At 32.5% G+C, this 18,203-nt stretch overlaps 2 protein-coding genes across 4 annotated transcripts; one reads left to right on the top strand and one right to left on the bottom strand.

Annotated features, from left to right (window-relative positions):
* Positions 1–4,355: 4,355 nt before the first annotated feature.
* On the bottom strand, positions 4,356–7,306 carry LOC126733176 (protein BASIC PENTACYSTEINE6-like). Of its 3 annotated transcripts, none has more exons than XM_050436379.1 (3): positions 6,997–7,306; positions 5,702–5,757; positions 4,356–5,450 (listed from the first exon to the last, which is right to left on the bottom strand). In XM_050436379.1, exons 2-3 carry the CDS (start codon positions 5,702–5,704, stop codon positions 4,599–4,601), a joined length of 855 nt encoding a protein of 284 aa, XP_050292336.1. In that variant the 5' UTR covers positions 5,705–5,757; positions 6,997–7,306; the 3' UTR covers positions 4,356–4,598. The 3 variants fall into 3 exon arrangements, with proteins under 3 accessions (XP_050292336.1, XP_050292337.1, XP_050292339.1); XM_050436380.1 differs by having other exon boundaries at positions 5,702–5,758; positions 7,000–7,306; XM_050436382.1 differs by lacking the exon at positions 6,997–7,306 and adding an exon at positions 6,862–6,880.
* Positions 7,307–12,594: 5,288 nt separating this feature from the next.
* LOC126733175 (histone H1) lies at positions 12,595–13,576 on the top strand. Its single transcript, XM_050436378.1, has 2 exons — positions 12,595–12,862; positions 12,958–13,576. Exons 1-2 carry the CDS (start codon positions 12,686–12,688, stop codon positions 13,408–13,410), a joined length of 630 nt encoding a protein of 209 aa, XP_050292335.1. The 5' UTR covers positions 12,595–12,685; the 3' UTR covers positions 13,411–13,576.
* Positions 13,577–18,203: the final 4,627 nt, after the last annotated feature.

The raw sequence follows: 18,203 nt of genomic DNA, 5'->3' as shown, positions 1-18,203 counted from the left end.
AACTTCTCAAGTCTGTCTTATATTTTTCTTGTGCTGAATTTAACCAAAAAAACTTTGTACTTCAATTTCACAATGAATGATGCATTATCTAAAAAATAACAAAGTGTTTTTATTACTTGCTGTTGGTGGATTCAACATTTGTTTGTTTTTTTTTTTTTTTTTTTTTTCAATTTCACAACAAATGATCCATCATTTCAAAATTTGACCTATAATGACTGATAATTATGAACTTTTCATTTCTCCATATATTGAGGCTTCTAGAAATATTTTCCCTCAACTTTCCTCCTTTTCATCTTGTCTGCTTACCATCCCTGAATGCTGGGTGGTTGTGTGGAAAAATCATGTAGAATTTAGCTTCATTTGATAGAATGGGAAAAGTTGAGGTATCTCTTGTGGTGTTTTCTGAAGATTATGATATGCCTTGTATAAGGCTATAAGCTCATTGAAAATATTTTAAAAACATGCATTTGGTTACTTCTTAAAGTTGGTGTTTCATAATTTTTATCTATGTTTAAGTGGATGCTTGACAGCAATGGCTCCACAGCTGAGCAAAATGGTGGAGCCTCCTTGCATGGTACTGTAGAATTAAGAGTGGCTTCTTGGCTACATATTCCAGGTACTTAGACCTGTGCATTTATGACAGCTTCTTGCAAACCTATTGTATGTTTGGCTGTTGGCTACAAAGTGTCCTATTTAATTAATCAAGTACCCCAGTCTAATTTTTATCTGTTCTGATGGATTCCAAGTTTCAAGATGGTTGTGATGCCTACTTGTAGAGTTTTCTTTTATTTCTTCATTCTTTTTTTAAACAAAAACATGTATTTTGGGTGACCTAGCTCAGAGTTAGGCCAGTGTTAGTCTCCACATCAAAAAGCTGGATCAGTGGGCTATTGTAAAATAATGAAAGTTGAACTAGCACCGGATGTTACTGCTAGCTTGGTATAAGTTTTTGAGTTGATATATAATCTGAAGAATTTGGTTGATTTAAAATTTAATTAAATCATCTGAAGAATATAATCAGCATTGCAGATGACCAATCATTTCAGCCATGTACTAGGAAGTTCTCACTATCCTTCCCCCCTTTGCTATCAACTTAACTATTTGGTTTGAAATGCTGAAATTTGAGTAATGTTGTTTGTAGTTTTTTGAAATACGTGTGGGTAAAAAAGTGTGTGGAAATATGTATAATATTGTTTAAAAACTGAAAATGTGTTGTTTAGATAGTCTACCAAACACAAGTCTCTAGAAAAGTCTTAGCTTGAGAAATGGATACTATCACAATGGTCCAATCGTGGAAGTTATATGCATCCTATCTAAAGATATTTCAGTACATGTATGGCGTGCAACCGCATTTTTGTTTTATGCGTTTTTGTTTTTTTTAGAGAGAGTTTCAACTTATGGTATTCATATTTTATTTATTTATTTATTTATGTGTATTTTTCATTCTTCCTTGTTATCATTACCTAAACGTGATGTGACATTCAAATAATATGAAACTCTAATTTGACTTGAACTTGAGTTTTCGGTTTGGGCCAACTAGTCTTGTATACTTAATTAATGCGTGCCATCACATGGGTTTTTTTTAACGTTGATACGATCTGTTTTAATGGGGCAGCAGGTTGAGTAATTGAGTTGCCAAGAAATAAAATCTGAACATAAATACACAACTGTGGCTTCTTCCGTGTATTATCTAAATCTATTATCTATCAATGGCCTTGTGATCTAATGATAATTCCAATACCACTTGTAACCCCAAAAAAAAAAAAATGTACTTTCTTGAAATGGTCTTTGAGGTATGATATATGACTGCAAAATTATACAGGGATCAACTGTTTGGCGAAAGAAGAAGATGAAGAAAAAGCTAAACAGTCACTTCGATTGATTATCTATTATTGTATCAATCTTGAAAGCAATTGTAAAATGCAAATGAATGGTCCTGGGTGTGTGGTGTCCTCTAGCTATGCTATTTGTATCCTTCATCTCTATATTGCCTGTGAACACGATATATGTAATGTATTCCACGCTAGTTTTTGAATCCCCAATTATCATATATAGCTTAAAATAATAATTTTAATTACACAAGCCTATTTACCTTGATGTAAAAAGAACTAAAAAGATATGAACTCATAACGATATAAGCATAGGAAAATTTGCTGATTCTTTTTTTTTTTAATAGCAAAAATACACTATTGTTTCCTAAAGTTTACTTAGTAAGTGCTTTTAGTCTTAAAGTTTCAAATGAGTGCTATTAGTTTTTGAAGTTTAAAAAACTAGTCACTAACCCGTGTGATGCACGGAAAAACTATTAGAAAATAATAAAGCATGCATATATTAAAAGACAATTTAAGTTCATGTGTGCTTGGTAAGGAATACATACTTAAATAGTTCTTGCGGTAGAAATAAAAGCCTTATCTTTGAGATAAAGAACTGATGTAAACAAACTAACCTTACATAAAACAAATTAAAAAAAAAAAAACATAAAACTGATGGCACGGGAAATTCAACCACATAGTAGTAATATATAAATCTCTTAAAACCTAAACCTAAACATAAGGACTAAATATTTATGCGCCTTCTCTTACTTTCCTGATGTATTTGGTTAAAAACATAAAACTGATGTCACGGGAAATTTAGTCACATAGTAGTAATATATAAATCTCTTAAAACCTAAACCTAAACCTAAACGTAAGGACTAAATATATAAACAAACTAATCTTACAAAAGCTGAACTTTATAAGCTAAAATCTATACTGTGAGTTGTAGATCTTGAATGCTATACCGTGTGTTTAGAGCTTCCTACATCTGGAGAGAGAAAGAGTTTGCAGAAACCAAAGAAAATCTCTCTATAGCTTAAGAAACACAATATAATAAAATCAAAGAGATAAAATTTTCAGAGGACAAAATATTATAGATAATTTAAAAGAATTTTGGTTTAATTCTTGAACACCGCAATTCTATAAAATTCATAATAATAATAATATTTTATGATAGTGCAGTTAGAATTTTGGTTTAATTCTTGAACATTAAATTGGAAATTGATTATATGAGTATTCAATGGTGAACAAAGTACTATGTATTAATTAATATATAAACAAAACTAACCTTACAAAAGCTGAACTTTATAAGCTAAAATCTATACCGTGCATTGTAGATCTTGAATGCTTTAGGGCTTCCTACGTCTGGAGAAAGAGAGAGTTTGCAGAAACCGTGGTTTTATATTTCTTAACTTGAGAGAGGGGTAAGGTTGCTAGGGTTTTGAGGAGTTACAATTTTTATTTATTTATTATTTTTTAAATATTGTGCTGACGTGGAAAATTGTGGTGTCAGCAAAGATTTCGGTTTTATATATATATATATATAGATATAGATGATCCCAATTGGTCATTCCATCAACATCTGTTAAATTTTATTGCTTATGTGCCTATCAAAATAGTGATGTGTTATGATGTGGCAACAATTTTTATTATTAACAAATTACATCATGTGGCAAACCCACCACCATCCAATCCCAAGTTCTCTCTTCCGATCCCAGTGGCCAGTGCCTCATGTCCGCCATTCACCAGTGCAATGTGAATGCCTAGTTACTAGGTCTCAGCTAAAATTTCAGTAATGGGCCAAGTAAAAGTTTCTCACAGAGAAGCGTGAAGGCTAAGATTTATGAAGAAGAAAGTAGTGCAGCAAATATCAAGAACGGAGAAACCGAGAGACAGCTCCACGAGAGAAAGAATGAAAGTTGTATTCTCTCTTAATGATAATTATAAATTTACAATATACAATCCCAAATTCAACCTCCATGAAATAAACTCAACTTCCATAAAGAGCAACAAATCCATATTAGACAAAGATCAACCCAAGATCTGAGCTTGAATTACGCAACCCATTACAAAACATTTCCTATGAAGACCAATAACCCTAACTACGACAAATTAAATCTGGGTACAAATCTTGAAGTGGGTCTCTTTGGAAGCAAGCTCAGCCATAATAAATCAAAAAAGAAAAAGAAAAAGAAAAAAGAATTGGGTCTGGCAGACTTGAGGCTAGAAAAGAAAAACTTGAGATGGCAGAGAGCATGGTGGGTTTGTTGACATGTAATTTATTAATAATAAAAGTTGTTGCCACATCATTAAACAAAATTGACACATCACTACTCCACTAACGGACGTTGAATAGAGGACCAACCACGCTCATTTTATAAACTCCAAAGACCAATAATGATCACTTGAAACTTTAAAGACCAAAAACACTCGACGGATAAACTTCAAGGACTAATATTGTATTTTCGCCTTTTTTTTTTTTTCATGACAGATAATACTACTCGATCACTGCTCCATAAAAAATTTGAGAACTGCCTGCCCTCAGGTGAATTTCCTTTCGGCTTTCTTTTTTTCACGGTAAGAAAAAAATGTATAAGCAAACAAAAGTAAGATTTATAACAGCAAGCAAAGCTTCCTATAGAATAGCCTACTAGACATAACTATGAATGATTAGCATATCATCTCTGTTTTGCCCATTTCCCTAACAAAAAATTTGGGCACTGACCTTGTTACTATAATTCTTCTTCCATCCTTTATCAAATAGGCAAATCCTACATTTACAGGCTACTTGATGGTACTATAGCGATTAGTCCCGTGCTTGCCCCAGTGATTCTTAAGGTCTACTGGAGCAGACAAGTTATGACCATCATCAATAAGCCGACAAAGTAGTTTAGAAAAGACACTACCACTCATCTTCCGGCCTCCTACACGGGAGCGGCGCTTATTGGGCACATGGGGCAGTGGATACATCGACATCTTGGTTGTGCAGCATGCTGATTGCCATCCACCATTTCCCCACTTATAGCATTGCTGAACTTCTCCAGTGCAAGAGCAAACCGGCGCTGGCATTGTGGACTCATCAAAATTGAACTTGTTCAAATCCGATTTAGTTTCCCACTCAAGCTCTGACATATCAAGCTGACTGTCTATCCCATTGCCACCAAAATCATGCTCGTCTTTCCATCCACTTGATGTGGAGGTAGTAACCTGCTTTCTTGCATCTATGGCACCTCTCCTGCCCTTTCTGAAAGACTTGGTGACCCCAGTAGCTACAGCAGAAGTTGATAATGCATCACTTAGAGGAACATTCCTAGTAGATAATGCAGCTTCAGACAAGTGATGGTGCCCATGTTTTGGTGCAGGAGAGATTCCATTTCCTAGCGAAACTGTGATTGACTTGTCATCATTCATAGAGCATTCTCTGAAGTACAAAGCATTAAGAGCATCATAGCTTTCCAATATAAGTTTGTGTTCAGCAATTGCTGCATCCCGCTCCTGGATTGCTCTGTCCCGCTCAGCAAGAGCTTCTTCCTTTTCAAAAAGCACAATTTTTAGTTCTTGGATAGCCATATCACGTTCTTGGACAGCAACATCCTTCTCAGCCACAATGGTCATGTACGTTTGCATCAAATGCTCCTTAATCACATTATGACAAAAAGTCAGTACAAATCCAGTTAATCATGTCTTCTAATCCCATTTGTCATAAATCAAAGGCTGATATGTAAACCAAAAGCTCACTCAGCTATAAACAGCTTTCGTACAGATTGAATTTTTACATATTTCAAATTAGGAAGAACTTCCATGTTAACAACAGTGATAATTTTGAAAAGCACTGACCGTATTTGGAAGCATATATAAGAACCAATACAGGGAAGTAAAGATCATACCATAAGCAGCTACTGTAGAAGTCAAAGCTATAAATCCATCCTCAAACATTACATTTCTGCAGCAGTAAAAGGCACAAAATCTTAGATCAAGGTGGAAGAAAAGGATGCCTACGACAGGGTTGACAAACTCAAAAATTATCCCCAGGACAATGTTTCTTTAGTGCTTAAGAATTTCACAAGTGTAGGAATTATTCAATGATACACAAATGCTGTACTATTGAACATTCTAGTTAAGTTTCTCATTGCAATCACTGTCAAGCACATCTACAATATACCCAAAAGGACTAGTCAAATTACAATTATGGCCAGTTTGGATTGAGGGGGAGTAGAGGGAAGTATAGTAGAGTTGAGTTGGTCAGAAATCGGTTTCGTTTCCGACCAACTCTACTCTACTTCTCTCTGCTCTCCCTCCCTGCCCCTCAATCCAAACTGGCCTTTAGAGCTTCTCATAATCGTTATATAACTCAATTCAACTTGGCATATAACCAAGAGACTCAACACACAGTTATCAAACCCATTCCACATAATCCAAGGTATTGCAATCACAGCCTCATAAAATCCTAGGTCTAAGATTTTCACTAAAACAACCCATTGGGCACCACCCTACTTCCCACGTATATTTTTTCCTAATATTGTTTCTTTTATTATCGGTTTCTTTGTTGTGCAGCTGCTATTATAAACAAGAAAGAGACCCCCAACACCACCAAGTTTAACATCAAAAGTCAACAGCTTATTAGCTAAAATCATAACAACACTGGGGACCTTGAATTTGCAATATATTGGCTCCACTGCAAAAACCTAACAAATTCTCCCTTAGCTTCTCTCTATTGTTGTTATTTACCCATATTGCTCTTTTTTTATTAAAAAAAAAAAAAAAAAAAATCAGATATCATTTTACTTCAATCTACATGAAAAAGGAAAAATGGGAAGACATGTTAGGAACAGTTAGAAATTATACATATGCAAACAATCCGTTGACAAATGATAAATTCATAAAATACCACGAAATAATTATTAGAAAAAAAAAAAAAAAAAGCATAAGGATTATAGTCAAGCTCAGAACTAAGAGTAAACAGAATGATAACTATATAGTACATAAGAATTTTTCCTGTATTTAAATTTCCTCAGATCATGTAAGAGTTTGAAATTTTAATACTTACGGCACAAAAAAGATACTTATAAGGAACAACTGAATGTACAAGAATATAACAATATAAACTATATTGAATCTTATTCAAATAAAATTTGTAATAACTTTTTTTTGAAAAAAGTGGGAATTAGAACACGAAGCTTACCAGAGAGAGAGAGAGAAAGAGTCAAGACTCAAAATAGAGAAGAAACGCGGAGTTGAAATTGAAATTTTTTTTTTTTTTTTTTGGGTTCTTCTTTGAAAGTTTGGGAGAGGCGGTCTGTCTTCCTAGGCTCCTAGCTGTTTGTCTGTCTGTCTGTCCATTTTGACAAGTTAAGGTTTATTAAGGAGGGGCGGCAATACGACCACGTTTCAGCTTTTTCAGTCTTTTGAAAAATCAAAGAAAGAAAAGTAATGTAATGAAATGATATCAAAACTAAACTATACAAGAGTACAAGAGCACCGTTTTGATCAGATCAGCGTTGTGCAAGGGAAGAGGAATCATAATAATAAGTCATGACTCGTGACTCATGACTTATCACACACACTCTCGTTCCTCCAATCAGACAAAACAAACGTACTACTTTGAGAAAAGTCTACGGACCTGTTAAGTGTTAACCTTTTTTTTTGTCTTTTGGTGTTAGTCTTTATTATAATTAAAATTAAAATTGAACCATTTCGTGCATTGCAAAACACGCGGTCTTTTAACAAAAAAAAAAAAACACGCGGTCAAGCACGGTGTACTTCAAAGAAGCATTATCAACGCCGTATTCCAGCGAGTAACGTGCGTTTACCAGTTACCACCTCATTAGTCTTCTTCTTTTATTTATTTTTTCTTTTTTTTTTTAAATACAAAATTTGTATAAATAAATGGATTTTATCGGTTGTGGCTCGATCAAATTTTTCTAAGATGATCATTATAAAACTTAAATTTTATAATATTTTAGTTCAATTAAAAAATTTTGGGCTTCTCATTTTTATTTGTATAGGCCTAATATATTGTTAAGAGAACTAAAGTTTAAGGGCAAAATTTTGTTACAAACTTAGTTATAGCTTATAACTCTCACTAAACAAATTAACATGACTGTATAATTTGAAAATTTAATTATTGAATTGCATATTCTTTATGTTTTTAAAATACATGTTAAATTTCATGTCAATCGGATGTTATTTACTATTCAATCTATAAATTTATTTTTTATGTATAATTTTAGATTATAAAAATTCAAAATTTAAATATTTGATTGATGATATAACTATTGATCTTTGATTTTATTGATATTTTGCAAATATGGAAGATATAAAAAGAAAATGTAATCTAATGATAAATTTGTCAAAATTTATTCAATAAAAAAATGGCTAAAATGCATAATTCACCCTCTAAGTTTCTTCATAATTCATTTTAGTTCTCTAACTTTACTTTCTTTCATTTTAATCTTCTAAGTTTCGGATTTATTCATTTAAGGCATTTCCGTCAACTTTTGTTAAAATTTTTTGGGAAAAAAAAATCTGAAAAATATTTTTCAATCATTAATTGAATTTTTTTTTAATTAAAAAATTTGACGATAATTTTTAAAAATTAGAAAATTAACCACAACATATAGCAAAAGTTGATGGAAAAATCTTAATTGAATAAACTTAAAAATTAGAGGACTGAAATAAATTTTGGTGAAACATAAAGGGTGTGTTTTGCATTTTAGCCAAAAAAATATTAAGTGAAGTTGTGGGCTTAATCTAAAACCAAGTTTGTTGCCAAAATTTGTCCAAAGTTTATTTATGTTGGGCCTAGAAAAATTTAGGGTGGTCACAATTTTTTTTAAAGATAAAAAAAAAAAAAAACATAAAATTTTTAAAATTTATATATAATAATTTTTTTTTCATCAATGTAGAGCTACCCTTGGTTTTACTAACATATGCCTTTAGGGCATATATTAGTAAATCATTTAAAATTTTTTTAGGGGAAAATGAAAAAAGTGATTTATTTTTTTGATAACTTTTTTTTTTTAATTTTTTATAAAATTTTTCCTAAAATGGTTGATTACGTGCACTTACCAACTTTCACTTTTCCATAATAAGTTTCTTAAATGCATACATTTTTTTTTTTTGAGTGCATACATTAAACGGACCCTAAATAAATAAATTAAATAAGCCAACAAGAAAGAGTAAATCAAACGCATACTTATAGAGTTTTTTAAACAGATTTATAATATATTATATAACCAGAGTACTACTACAAAGTAACCTAACCTTTGCAGTAGTAGTCTGGGGTTATAATAAGTATTACTGTTTTATCAAAATAAAAATAGGGATGTTTATCCCGCATTAGTTGTGCGTGTTAGAGTTTCAGTCTTTATAACCCCAGGCTACTACTACAAATGTTAGGCCTTTTTATAGTAGTATTCTGATTATGGAATATGTATATTATAAGCCTGTTTAAAAAACTTTATATACTACTTTCATGTTCGTGTGTTCTAATAAGTATTATTATTTTCTTAAAAATATATATATATATATACACACACACACTAGGCACTCGGGTAACTTTTTGTTTCGAGCCCATTCTTTTGTATTGGGCCATATTAACCAAGCAAAAAAAAACCATACGCAAGCCCAAATCAATAGGGTCCGAGAGAAAAGCAAAACCCCAATTCAAAGCATTGCCATGAGGAATCCAGTACATGCTACTGTAGAAAAGAATCTATGACCATAGAGTTTGTCACATGGCCCACAATGAGAGATAACGGACCCAATTAGTCGAGGCCAAGTTTTAGAGGCCCAATCAACAGCCTAAGCCTGCGATGGAGCCCAAGGGTGTGTTTACAGGGAAACTCATACACACAAATGGAATGCAAGTATGCTACAAAGGTACATGTCAAGTTCATCTTCATACCGTTGCATCAATCACCAACTAGTAGGCTTATGCCATAATTATTGTGCCATAACCTGTATTTCATCTTGCCGAGTAAAGAATCCTCTATTCAAAGACTAAAATGATAACTATCTTTCCTCTAATTACCAACTCATGTAATTAGGCCCTCGCCTACAAAGATAGATCAAGAGCTCATTATTCAAGAGACTTTTGGTCTCAAGCTCAGCTCAGGTGAGTAAGGTATTATAGGAAGAATGATCCCTAATTTAAAGGCTATTAAAAAATGAAAAGAAAAGGACCCATTCAACTTGGTAGGTAATGAACCCTAAACCCACAGGGGACTTCAACTAGTTTGATGACGTCGTGCAAATTTATCAATATCTCATCTTCCAAAAAAGCCCAAAAATTCAAAAAGTCTATAGCGAGTAACATTTAAAGTTCCATAACAAACCACAACATGTATCACTCGGTTTATCCTCTCTTCCTAGACATGACTTGTGGCATATTCTTGGAAGTGCTATATTGTATGCAGGGGCGGCTTGATGCATTTAAGAGCCTAAGACAAAAATTAATTATCTTATTTTAAATACAAAATTTATACTAATTAATATGAACTATGTAGAATTTTTTCTTTTTTTTTAGAAATTTTATAGATAGAAAAAGTTTGACAAAATTTTTCATACTTGTTGTGACAGATTAATAGTAGTAAGTAAAAAAGCGGTGTTAGTGGTAGATTTAAATGAGAACTAGTAAAAGTTTGCAAACTCAACTTTTATTATTTTTTATTTTTTATTTTTAGAAGTGCAATATTCACAATATTTTTTACAACAAATCCTAGGTTTTAAGTTGCTTTTTGTTTTCTATTCAAAAATATCACTATAATTATTTTTTTGTCATCAATAACAATCTATTACTTAACATTAGTTGTAAAAGTGTTGTGAAAAATATTGTAGATGTTGCATTTTTCTCTCTCTTTTATTTGTTTTTTATCGGGTAAAAAAATATTATTTTATTTATTGATTATAAATAACCCTATTGGTTAAAATTTAGGGTCCTTTTTTTTATTAGGGGCCTTAGGCGATTGCATTTTTTGCTCTAACATTCAGCCGGCCCTGATTGTATGACTTACTACTGTGGGATATTCTTGAAAGTGCTATATTTGTTGTTTGGATATGAAAGGAGGGTTGTGTTTGAACAAATCCCAAACCTTGTAGATTTGAACAAATGGTTAGATAGTTCTTAAGTCTATGGCAGTTAGGGTTTAGGCCATTGACAACCAATAAGGAAATATACAATGCTCAATCTTTACTATTTATTTACAAGTAAAGAGAAATATTCACCAACTCATGTTGATTATTATAATTTGTTATTTTGAATTTGGGCTTGAAATTGGCATGCAAGACTAGTAGTGACCGAAAAAGTTCAAATTCTCATTTTTGGGAGTATTATTCTCAAGTCATCTTTCCTCTTCTTTCAAAGGTCCACTTCATTGGTTATTCATCATCTATGTGACATAGGTCTAGAGTACGATTAAGAGGATAAAAAGAACCCTACATTTAAAAATAAAATAAAATAACTTTTTTCTAAATGTTTTTTTTTTAATTTTTAATTTTTTTATATTTCCCTAGATGCAATTTTTGTTGATAATTGTGAGGAACTTAGAGCATTTGTATCGGTGGAGCTAAAAATTTTAGCACTTAACATATCAATAAACTACTTTATTTATTTTAATTCATAATTTCACAACACATCTTGCGTCAATGTTTTTATTTTTCCCATTAGTCAAACACTATTTTTTTTATTAATTTCTTTCACACTTCCTCTTTGCCATGAACCCCGATAAGTGATAAAGTATTTATTATTATTTTATTATGCCTACCTTGCTATAGTGAACTGCTAGTCTTGGTAGTTCATTGTAGCGAAAAGGCAAAAAAATTTACCTCTGGCTCCACCAATGTTGGGCACTAATTGGAGTTTGAGGTTGTAAAATAACTCAAAAGCTATTTTACCACCACCAATAATGATGCTCTTACCAAGTAGGAATATAATCCCGTGTCAATGATGATTTACGAAATTAAATTTGCTTTTGTTGAATAATAATATTATTAATATAAAAACAAAAGGAATAGAACAAAAAAACATAGGATGAAATTGAAACTTGAAATTATAGTTAATGGACAAAAATGTTATTTTGACCTTATAATATACATCTTTTATTGAATACGAAAAACCATAATATTTCTATTCGTATACAACGAAGCACTTTCATTTCATGGAACAATTCCTCAAAAGACAATTTTTTTTGCTAATTATTTCATTATATACTTTTTACACCGGAAAGAAAATAAAATTGAAACAAATATGCCCTTATTGGATAATCTACTAAATTGGAAAATTTTAATTTCATTCTCTCTCTTTTATATCATTACAAAAAAAGGACCTATATAAAAACATAAAGGAAATGAACAAAAACTGTTCTACTTTGATATCTTTTTATCACACCCAAATCCTAACCATTTTACTTCATTCAACCCACATTATAATCCTTGGTTTCTTGGCCTTAATCTGAAAAAAATTTCATTTTGAAATTCAATTCCAATCCATAGAAAATCAGTCACAAACCCATTCAGAAAACACACCTTCCTCACACAAACTACCATAAAAAAAACAAAGCCAAGCTGGAATTCCTATCCTCAATTCACAATACCTATCCCATTGACGCACTAAAAAATATAAAAGCCCATTCTAAACAACGCTTAGATATTATCCCACGCGTACGTTCTAGATCTCTCTTTGCACAAGTTGGCGATCCGCGTGACCACAAAACCAACCAATCAGAAGCCGCCTTCCATGAGCCACACGGATCGCTCTCTCGCTATAAATACTCACAAGGCCATTTCCAGTGGCGTCACAGTGAGGCAATATAGTTTTTTAAATCAGTGTGAGAATTAGTGAATTTGACTACTAAAATATCTGTGAATTCATAATGTCAGCAAGCGCAGAGGTTGAGCAACTGGTCGCGGCGGAGGTCACTGTCGCCGGAGAGCCCAAGAAGCAGGCTGAAAAGCCCATTAAGGAGAAGAAGCCTAAAGCCCCTAAGGTCCCAAAGGAGAAAAAGCCTAAACAGCCCAAAACTACTGTTCATCATCCTCCATACTTTCAGGTATCTTCAAGATTTTTTTGTTTGTTGATTTTTTTGAGTCTAAATTTCCTGTTGGTACGATAATTTTGAAAATTTTTTTTTATGGGATTTTGCAGATGATCAAGGAAGCTCTGTTGGCTTTGAATGAGAGAAGTGGGTCGAGTCCATATGCTATAGCGAAGTACATGGAAGAGAAGCACAAGGATGTGCTTCCTTTGAATTACAAGAAGATTTTGGGTCTCCAATTGAAGAACTCTGCTGTGAGAGGAAAGCTTATCAAAATCAAGGCCTCGTATAAGCTATCTGAAATGGCTAAAAAGGAGAAGGTTACAACTACAACAACCAAGGCTGCAAAGGCTAGCACAGAGAAAAAGCCAAGGAAAACCAGAGCAACGACAACAACTAAGGCTGCGAAGAAACAAGAGGCTACTAAAAGTAAAAAGGCTGTGAAGAAAGTCACGAAGAAAGTTGGGCCTAAGAAGACGAAGAAATCGACTCCTGCTAAGCCCAAACAGCCCAAATCCATTAAGTCTCCTGCTGCTAAGAGAGCCAAGAGGGCCGTTGCTTGAGTCTGTAGAAATTAGATAATAATAAGTGGTGTTTGTTTTAGAAAAGAAGTTTAGGTCTCTGTGTATATGAAGTCGATGGTTTCAATGAAGGAAGTGTTTGGGTTTGCTTAGTCTTTTTTTGTATGTTTGTTTAGGCATCAATGCATAATGGAACTGACTTTTCTTTGCTTCCTTTGTGAAATGGGTTGCTAATTTTTTTGAAGTATTATCTTGTTCAGTCATTCATTGGGTTAATCAATTGACGGTTACTGGAGCTTATCAAAAACAGAGGAATATGAAAATGAAACTTTAAACTGTGAAGGATTACCCAAAATGACTTGATTGATTTGTTGCGCATCTATATGAGAATAACATATATCTGAGGATAGCTATTGCTTATTAAACTGAGGTGGAAGGAGAATTAGTGTTTTTACGATTCTGCCATGTTTTGAAACTCATTGTCGTTTTGCGTTTTGGTAATGCTTGGTGGTGATTTGATTGGCAATTTGGCATATTGTGGTATTCTCCTGGTTCCCGAACACAAATATTTGTCCTTCCTAAATTCTCCCATCAAGTCATCAACCATTTTCTGTCATGTTTATTCCTATTTTCTGTTAATGGGTTTACTTTTTCTCATACAAAACGGGTTTCTTTCTCTATCAAATCCTTATCAGTAGATGATGTTAGTGGCAGAGCCGGCTCAAGGAGTTAGGCGAACTCTTTAAACGGGCATTTTATTATTAATCCAGTAGGACTAGCTCACTATTCATCCATACTACCAAATCTTATTTCTTAAAAAAAAAAAAAAACAAAATGGGTAGGACTAGGATCAAGGATCAACGCTTTAAGTGGTCCATTCTATAGTCTTCGAGAGAATACTAAAGAAATCAAAATATAAAAGTAAAAATAAAAAAGATTAAAGACTAAAAAGTACAACAAAAGTTAAGTAGAAAAGAAGGATAAAAACCCAACAGCAAATCATAAAGAAGATTGAAGAGGCAAATGGAAGATTGAAGAGAAAACAAAAAATGAATCTAGAATGAAGATCTATGAACACATCAAGTCTATTGTCAACACCAATTGAGGAGTAAGCCAATTAAAAAGGGTTTTTTTTATTTATTTATTTATTTATTTTTTATTTTTTTTAAGAATCAAGATGGAAAGAGTAAGTGTTTTTTTTCTTTCTTTTTTATGTTTTTTGTTACTTGTCTATTCTTTCTTTTTTCTGCCTTTTGTTATCTTTTCTTTTGTATTTGTTACTTATATATTGAGAAAATCAGTGTATTTCTTTCTTTCTCTTTACATTTCAAGTAATAAACATGGATTTTCTTAATGAAATGTGGTGCAAAGGTTTGATTTAGAAAATATTTGGATGTGGTATTTTTTTTTTTTTTTTTTTTGAGAAAGCTAGATTTGGACCATTTGGTGATTTGATTGAACTTCATACCTTTTAACTCTTTTCAGTCTTTTTGCATTGTAAGAAACTGTTAGAAATAACTTGTTTCTTTTCAATTTTCAATTAAGGGCTTAAATAATTTGAGTAGGCTTTACTTTTTTTTTTTTTTTCCACAACATTATATAATATATTAGTACTATTGGGGGCCTTCTTACAAGTGAGGGCCTTAGGCGGTGGCCTAAATGGCCTATAGGTTCAGTTGGCACAGGTAAGTGGAGGAGGTAAATGAATGAAAATCCTCCATCCCACTTTTGGTCTTTCAATTTATGCTCTATTGTGTAGATGTATCTAATTGTTTACATTTTAAACTTTTTTTACTTTATGATAAGAAAAAAAAAAAAAAGGATTCGAGATAATTTGTAATTATTGGAGTATAAAGTGGAACATTTTGCATGAAGTAGAAAATTTTTATTTGTGGTAAATGTGATGTAGATAATATAATATGAACCACTTCTAAGACCATTTGCCAAGCACATATATGAGTGTCCTAAGTAAACAGACGGATTAAAAGTTGTTCGAGGTCCATTTTGAAGTGATAGTGAAAGGAGGAATCAAATCTAGCTGACTTTGATTCTAACATGGTGAGTTAGGTCCATTACTCACTTGGCTAGTGGCGTAAGACAAAGATGAACATGCAAGCACTCAAAGGAAATATCAATTAAAATATTGAATCAAATAAGTGCCATTAATACTGTATAATGAAGTTAGAAGAATGGGGGAGGTGATGAGAGAGAAAGAGTAGACACTACCTGTGCTACCACATGCACAAACACTATTTCTCAAGTTTATTATTTACTCTAAGTAAGGGTAATAAATATGGTTGGTGAGTTAGATTAAAAATGATTTATCCTTGGAGTCATCTATTAGACTATTGGATTTAGATCTTCTAGAGTTCTTAGGGTACTCTACCGTATAGAGTTTGTTTAATCTTGACCTCTCATTTAAAAAATAATGGTTCAGATTACAACATGTCATTAATTATGAATAAAACCTTAAAAATAGATGCCACATCAGCTATTAAAATGGACATGTCACATTTTGAATTTGTTTTTAGTTTTAAAAAATTTAAAAACTCAAATCTGAACCCCAATCTCACTGCCGTGCCAACACCCAACTGCACTAAAACTAGTCTTCGGTGAGATCTCAGTGCTAAAATGAATAGAGAACTTGGCAGCAATTTTCAACGACAAAAAAAAAAAAAAAAAAAGATTTGTAGAAACATTATTAACATAAGTCTGTGCAAATTATGTTTCTCTAGTTGTCGCATTTTTCAACTACTAGTATACTTGCTCTTCAGGCGTAATGGCCTGGGACAATTTTTGTACCAATTTTTTTCTAAGTTAGTTTCTGTACGCAATTGAATTCATTATTATGTCATTTTATTTGGTAAGTAGGTCCATACTTGTAAAATAGAGAGATGACTTTCTCTGTAACAAAAGGTTCGCGCTTCTGTCTATAACCCAGATCTGAAAATGTAGCCTTTTCACCTTGCCACTGAAGCTCTTGGCGACCCACCCCATATAGCTCCCCCACTCGCCCCACTCTAGCAAAATACCTCCTTACCGGCTGCCAAGTTCTCTATTCATTCTAGTGTAGAGATCTCATCGGAGACAAGTTTGGTGCCGTTGGTGTTGGCACGGCAACAAGATTGGGTTCAAATTTGATTTTTTAAAACTAAAATAAATTCAAAATGTGATATGTCCATTTTAATAGTTGATGTGGCATCTAATTTTAAGGTTTTGTTCTAAAATTAATGACTTGGTGAAATCTGAACCATTGGTTTTTAAATGAGAGGTAAAGATTAAAAAAACTCTATATGGTAGAGTATCCTAGGAATTCTAGAAGATTTGAATCCTAGACTATTACCCATTTCCTCGTAAGAATCAAAACTTTTGGTTTTTAGGTTCTTATAAAAATGGCAACCTTAAACTTTGTTATTAATTGAGTATTTGGATCAATTACTTCAATGATAATTTTGGATATTCGATGACCGAACTTTGGTTTTTTTTTTTTTTTTTTTTTTTTTTTTTTTTTTTGTGGTTTACTAAAAGGAAACACTCCAAAAGAAACATGCTAAATTTTGTGGGAATTGGTTAGCTTAAGGTAATTAGTCTAGATTTTTTTTGGCAAATATAGCAAGTCATATTAGTGTTATTAGAGCATCTATATTGGTGGTGCTAAATAGCTATATTGCAATTTTTAGCACCACCAAATACCAAAATATGCCTTACAATGGTGGAGCCAAAGAAGCCAAAACTATATATTTTTGGCTCCATAACTATAGTGTACAGCTACTTTCGACTGTGCATGGTAACTGAAAACTGAGTTTTTTATTTTTATTTTTTTATATGTGCTTTCACACTACTTTTAATTATTTTACTCATTTGTGTGTTCACATTGCTTTTTATTTGGATACATTATTTTATTGTAGTAGATATATTATTTTATTGTATTGAAAGGTAAAATAGATCTACTTATGCCAGATGTTTTGTAAAGTGGGTAAATAAACTAGATAAAGTAATTTTTTTGTAGTGCCAAATAATTAAAAAAATTACAACACCTAGTGTTCCTAGATCACTATGTAAAGCCCAAGTTTTGGTCCATGATTAAACACATTATTTACCCTACATGTCACACTTCCTCAATTCCCCAAAATAAATATATGGGCTTGGTTCATTAATGAAAATAAAATCTACAAATAGCGATAGTGGGCCCAGAAGAAATCAGGCCTTGTTTTGTGTGGGCTTGTAGGACTTTTTTAAAAAACAACCATCAATAAGAGCTTTCTTTGAAAAATAAGAATTAAACCAAGTTCCTAAGGGGTTGTTTGGATTTCTATGTTTTCATCACTCATCATTTAAAAATGGTGGGTCCCATAGAGCATTAGTTTGTTTGGATGTGTTTTCAGATTTTGTTTTTATCACTCAATTCTCACTTTAGAAGTAAGTAATGAGCTATGGAAATTGGAAACAAGTTTTAAGTGTTTTTGAGTTATGAAAACTGAGTAACGGTGGTATTTTTGTAAATTTACTCACAACACGGGCCCACGATTCAGAGTATTGTCACTTCACACTAAAGCCTTTACTAATCAAACCAACAAGTCTATGTTATCTCTTCTTGGACCAAACCCATTTCCTACATCTACTATTTTCTTTACTTTCTTTTTCTTTAGCTCCTAAGCACACTGATCTCCTCTCTCCCACACCATACCACTGATCTGCTCTCTCTTTACGCAGAAGATGTTTTCACTATTCTAGTTTTGCAATCTTTGAAATCTGTCAAAAACAAAATTTTTTGAAATTTGTCAGAAACAAAAGTAGTTTGCCTAAGAGCGAATAAACTACTTGTGGGTTGGAAA

This window comes from Quercus robur, chromosome 6, assembly GCF_932294415.1.
Source record: "Quercus robur chromosome 6, dhQueRobu3.1, whole genome shotgun sequence".
Lineage (NCBI taxonomy): Eukaryota > Viridiplantae > Streptophyta > Magnoliopsida > Fagales > Fagaceae > Quercus > Quercus robur.
The sequence above is the reverse complement of the archived record's forward strand: the minus strand, read 5'-3'. Positions and strand labels throughout refer to the sequence as shown.

What these genes read in the sequence shown, in the direction of transcription:
- LOC126733175 (XM_050436378.1), top strand. Translation starts at nt 12,686, where the DNA reads ATGTCAGCAAGCGCAGAGGTTGAGCAACTGGTCGCGGCGGAGGTCACT. An exon ending in ATCATCCTCCATACTTTCAG is followed by an intron (nt 12,863 to 12,957) that starts GTATCTTCAAGA and finishes GGGATTTTGCAG; the next exon opens with ATGATCAAGGAAGCTCTGTT.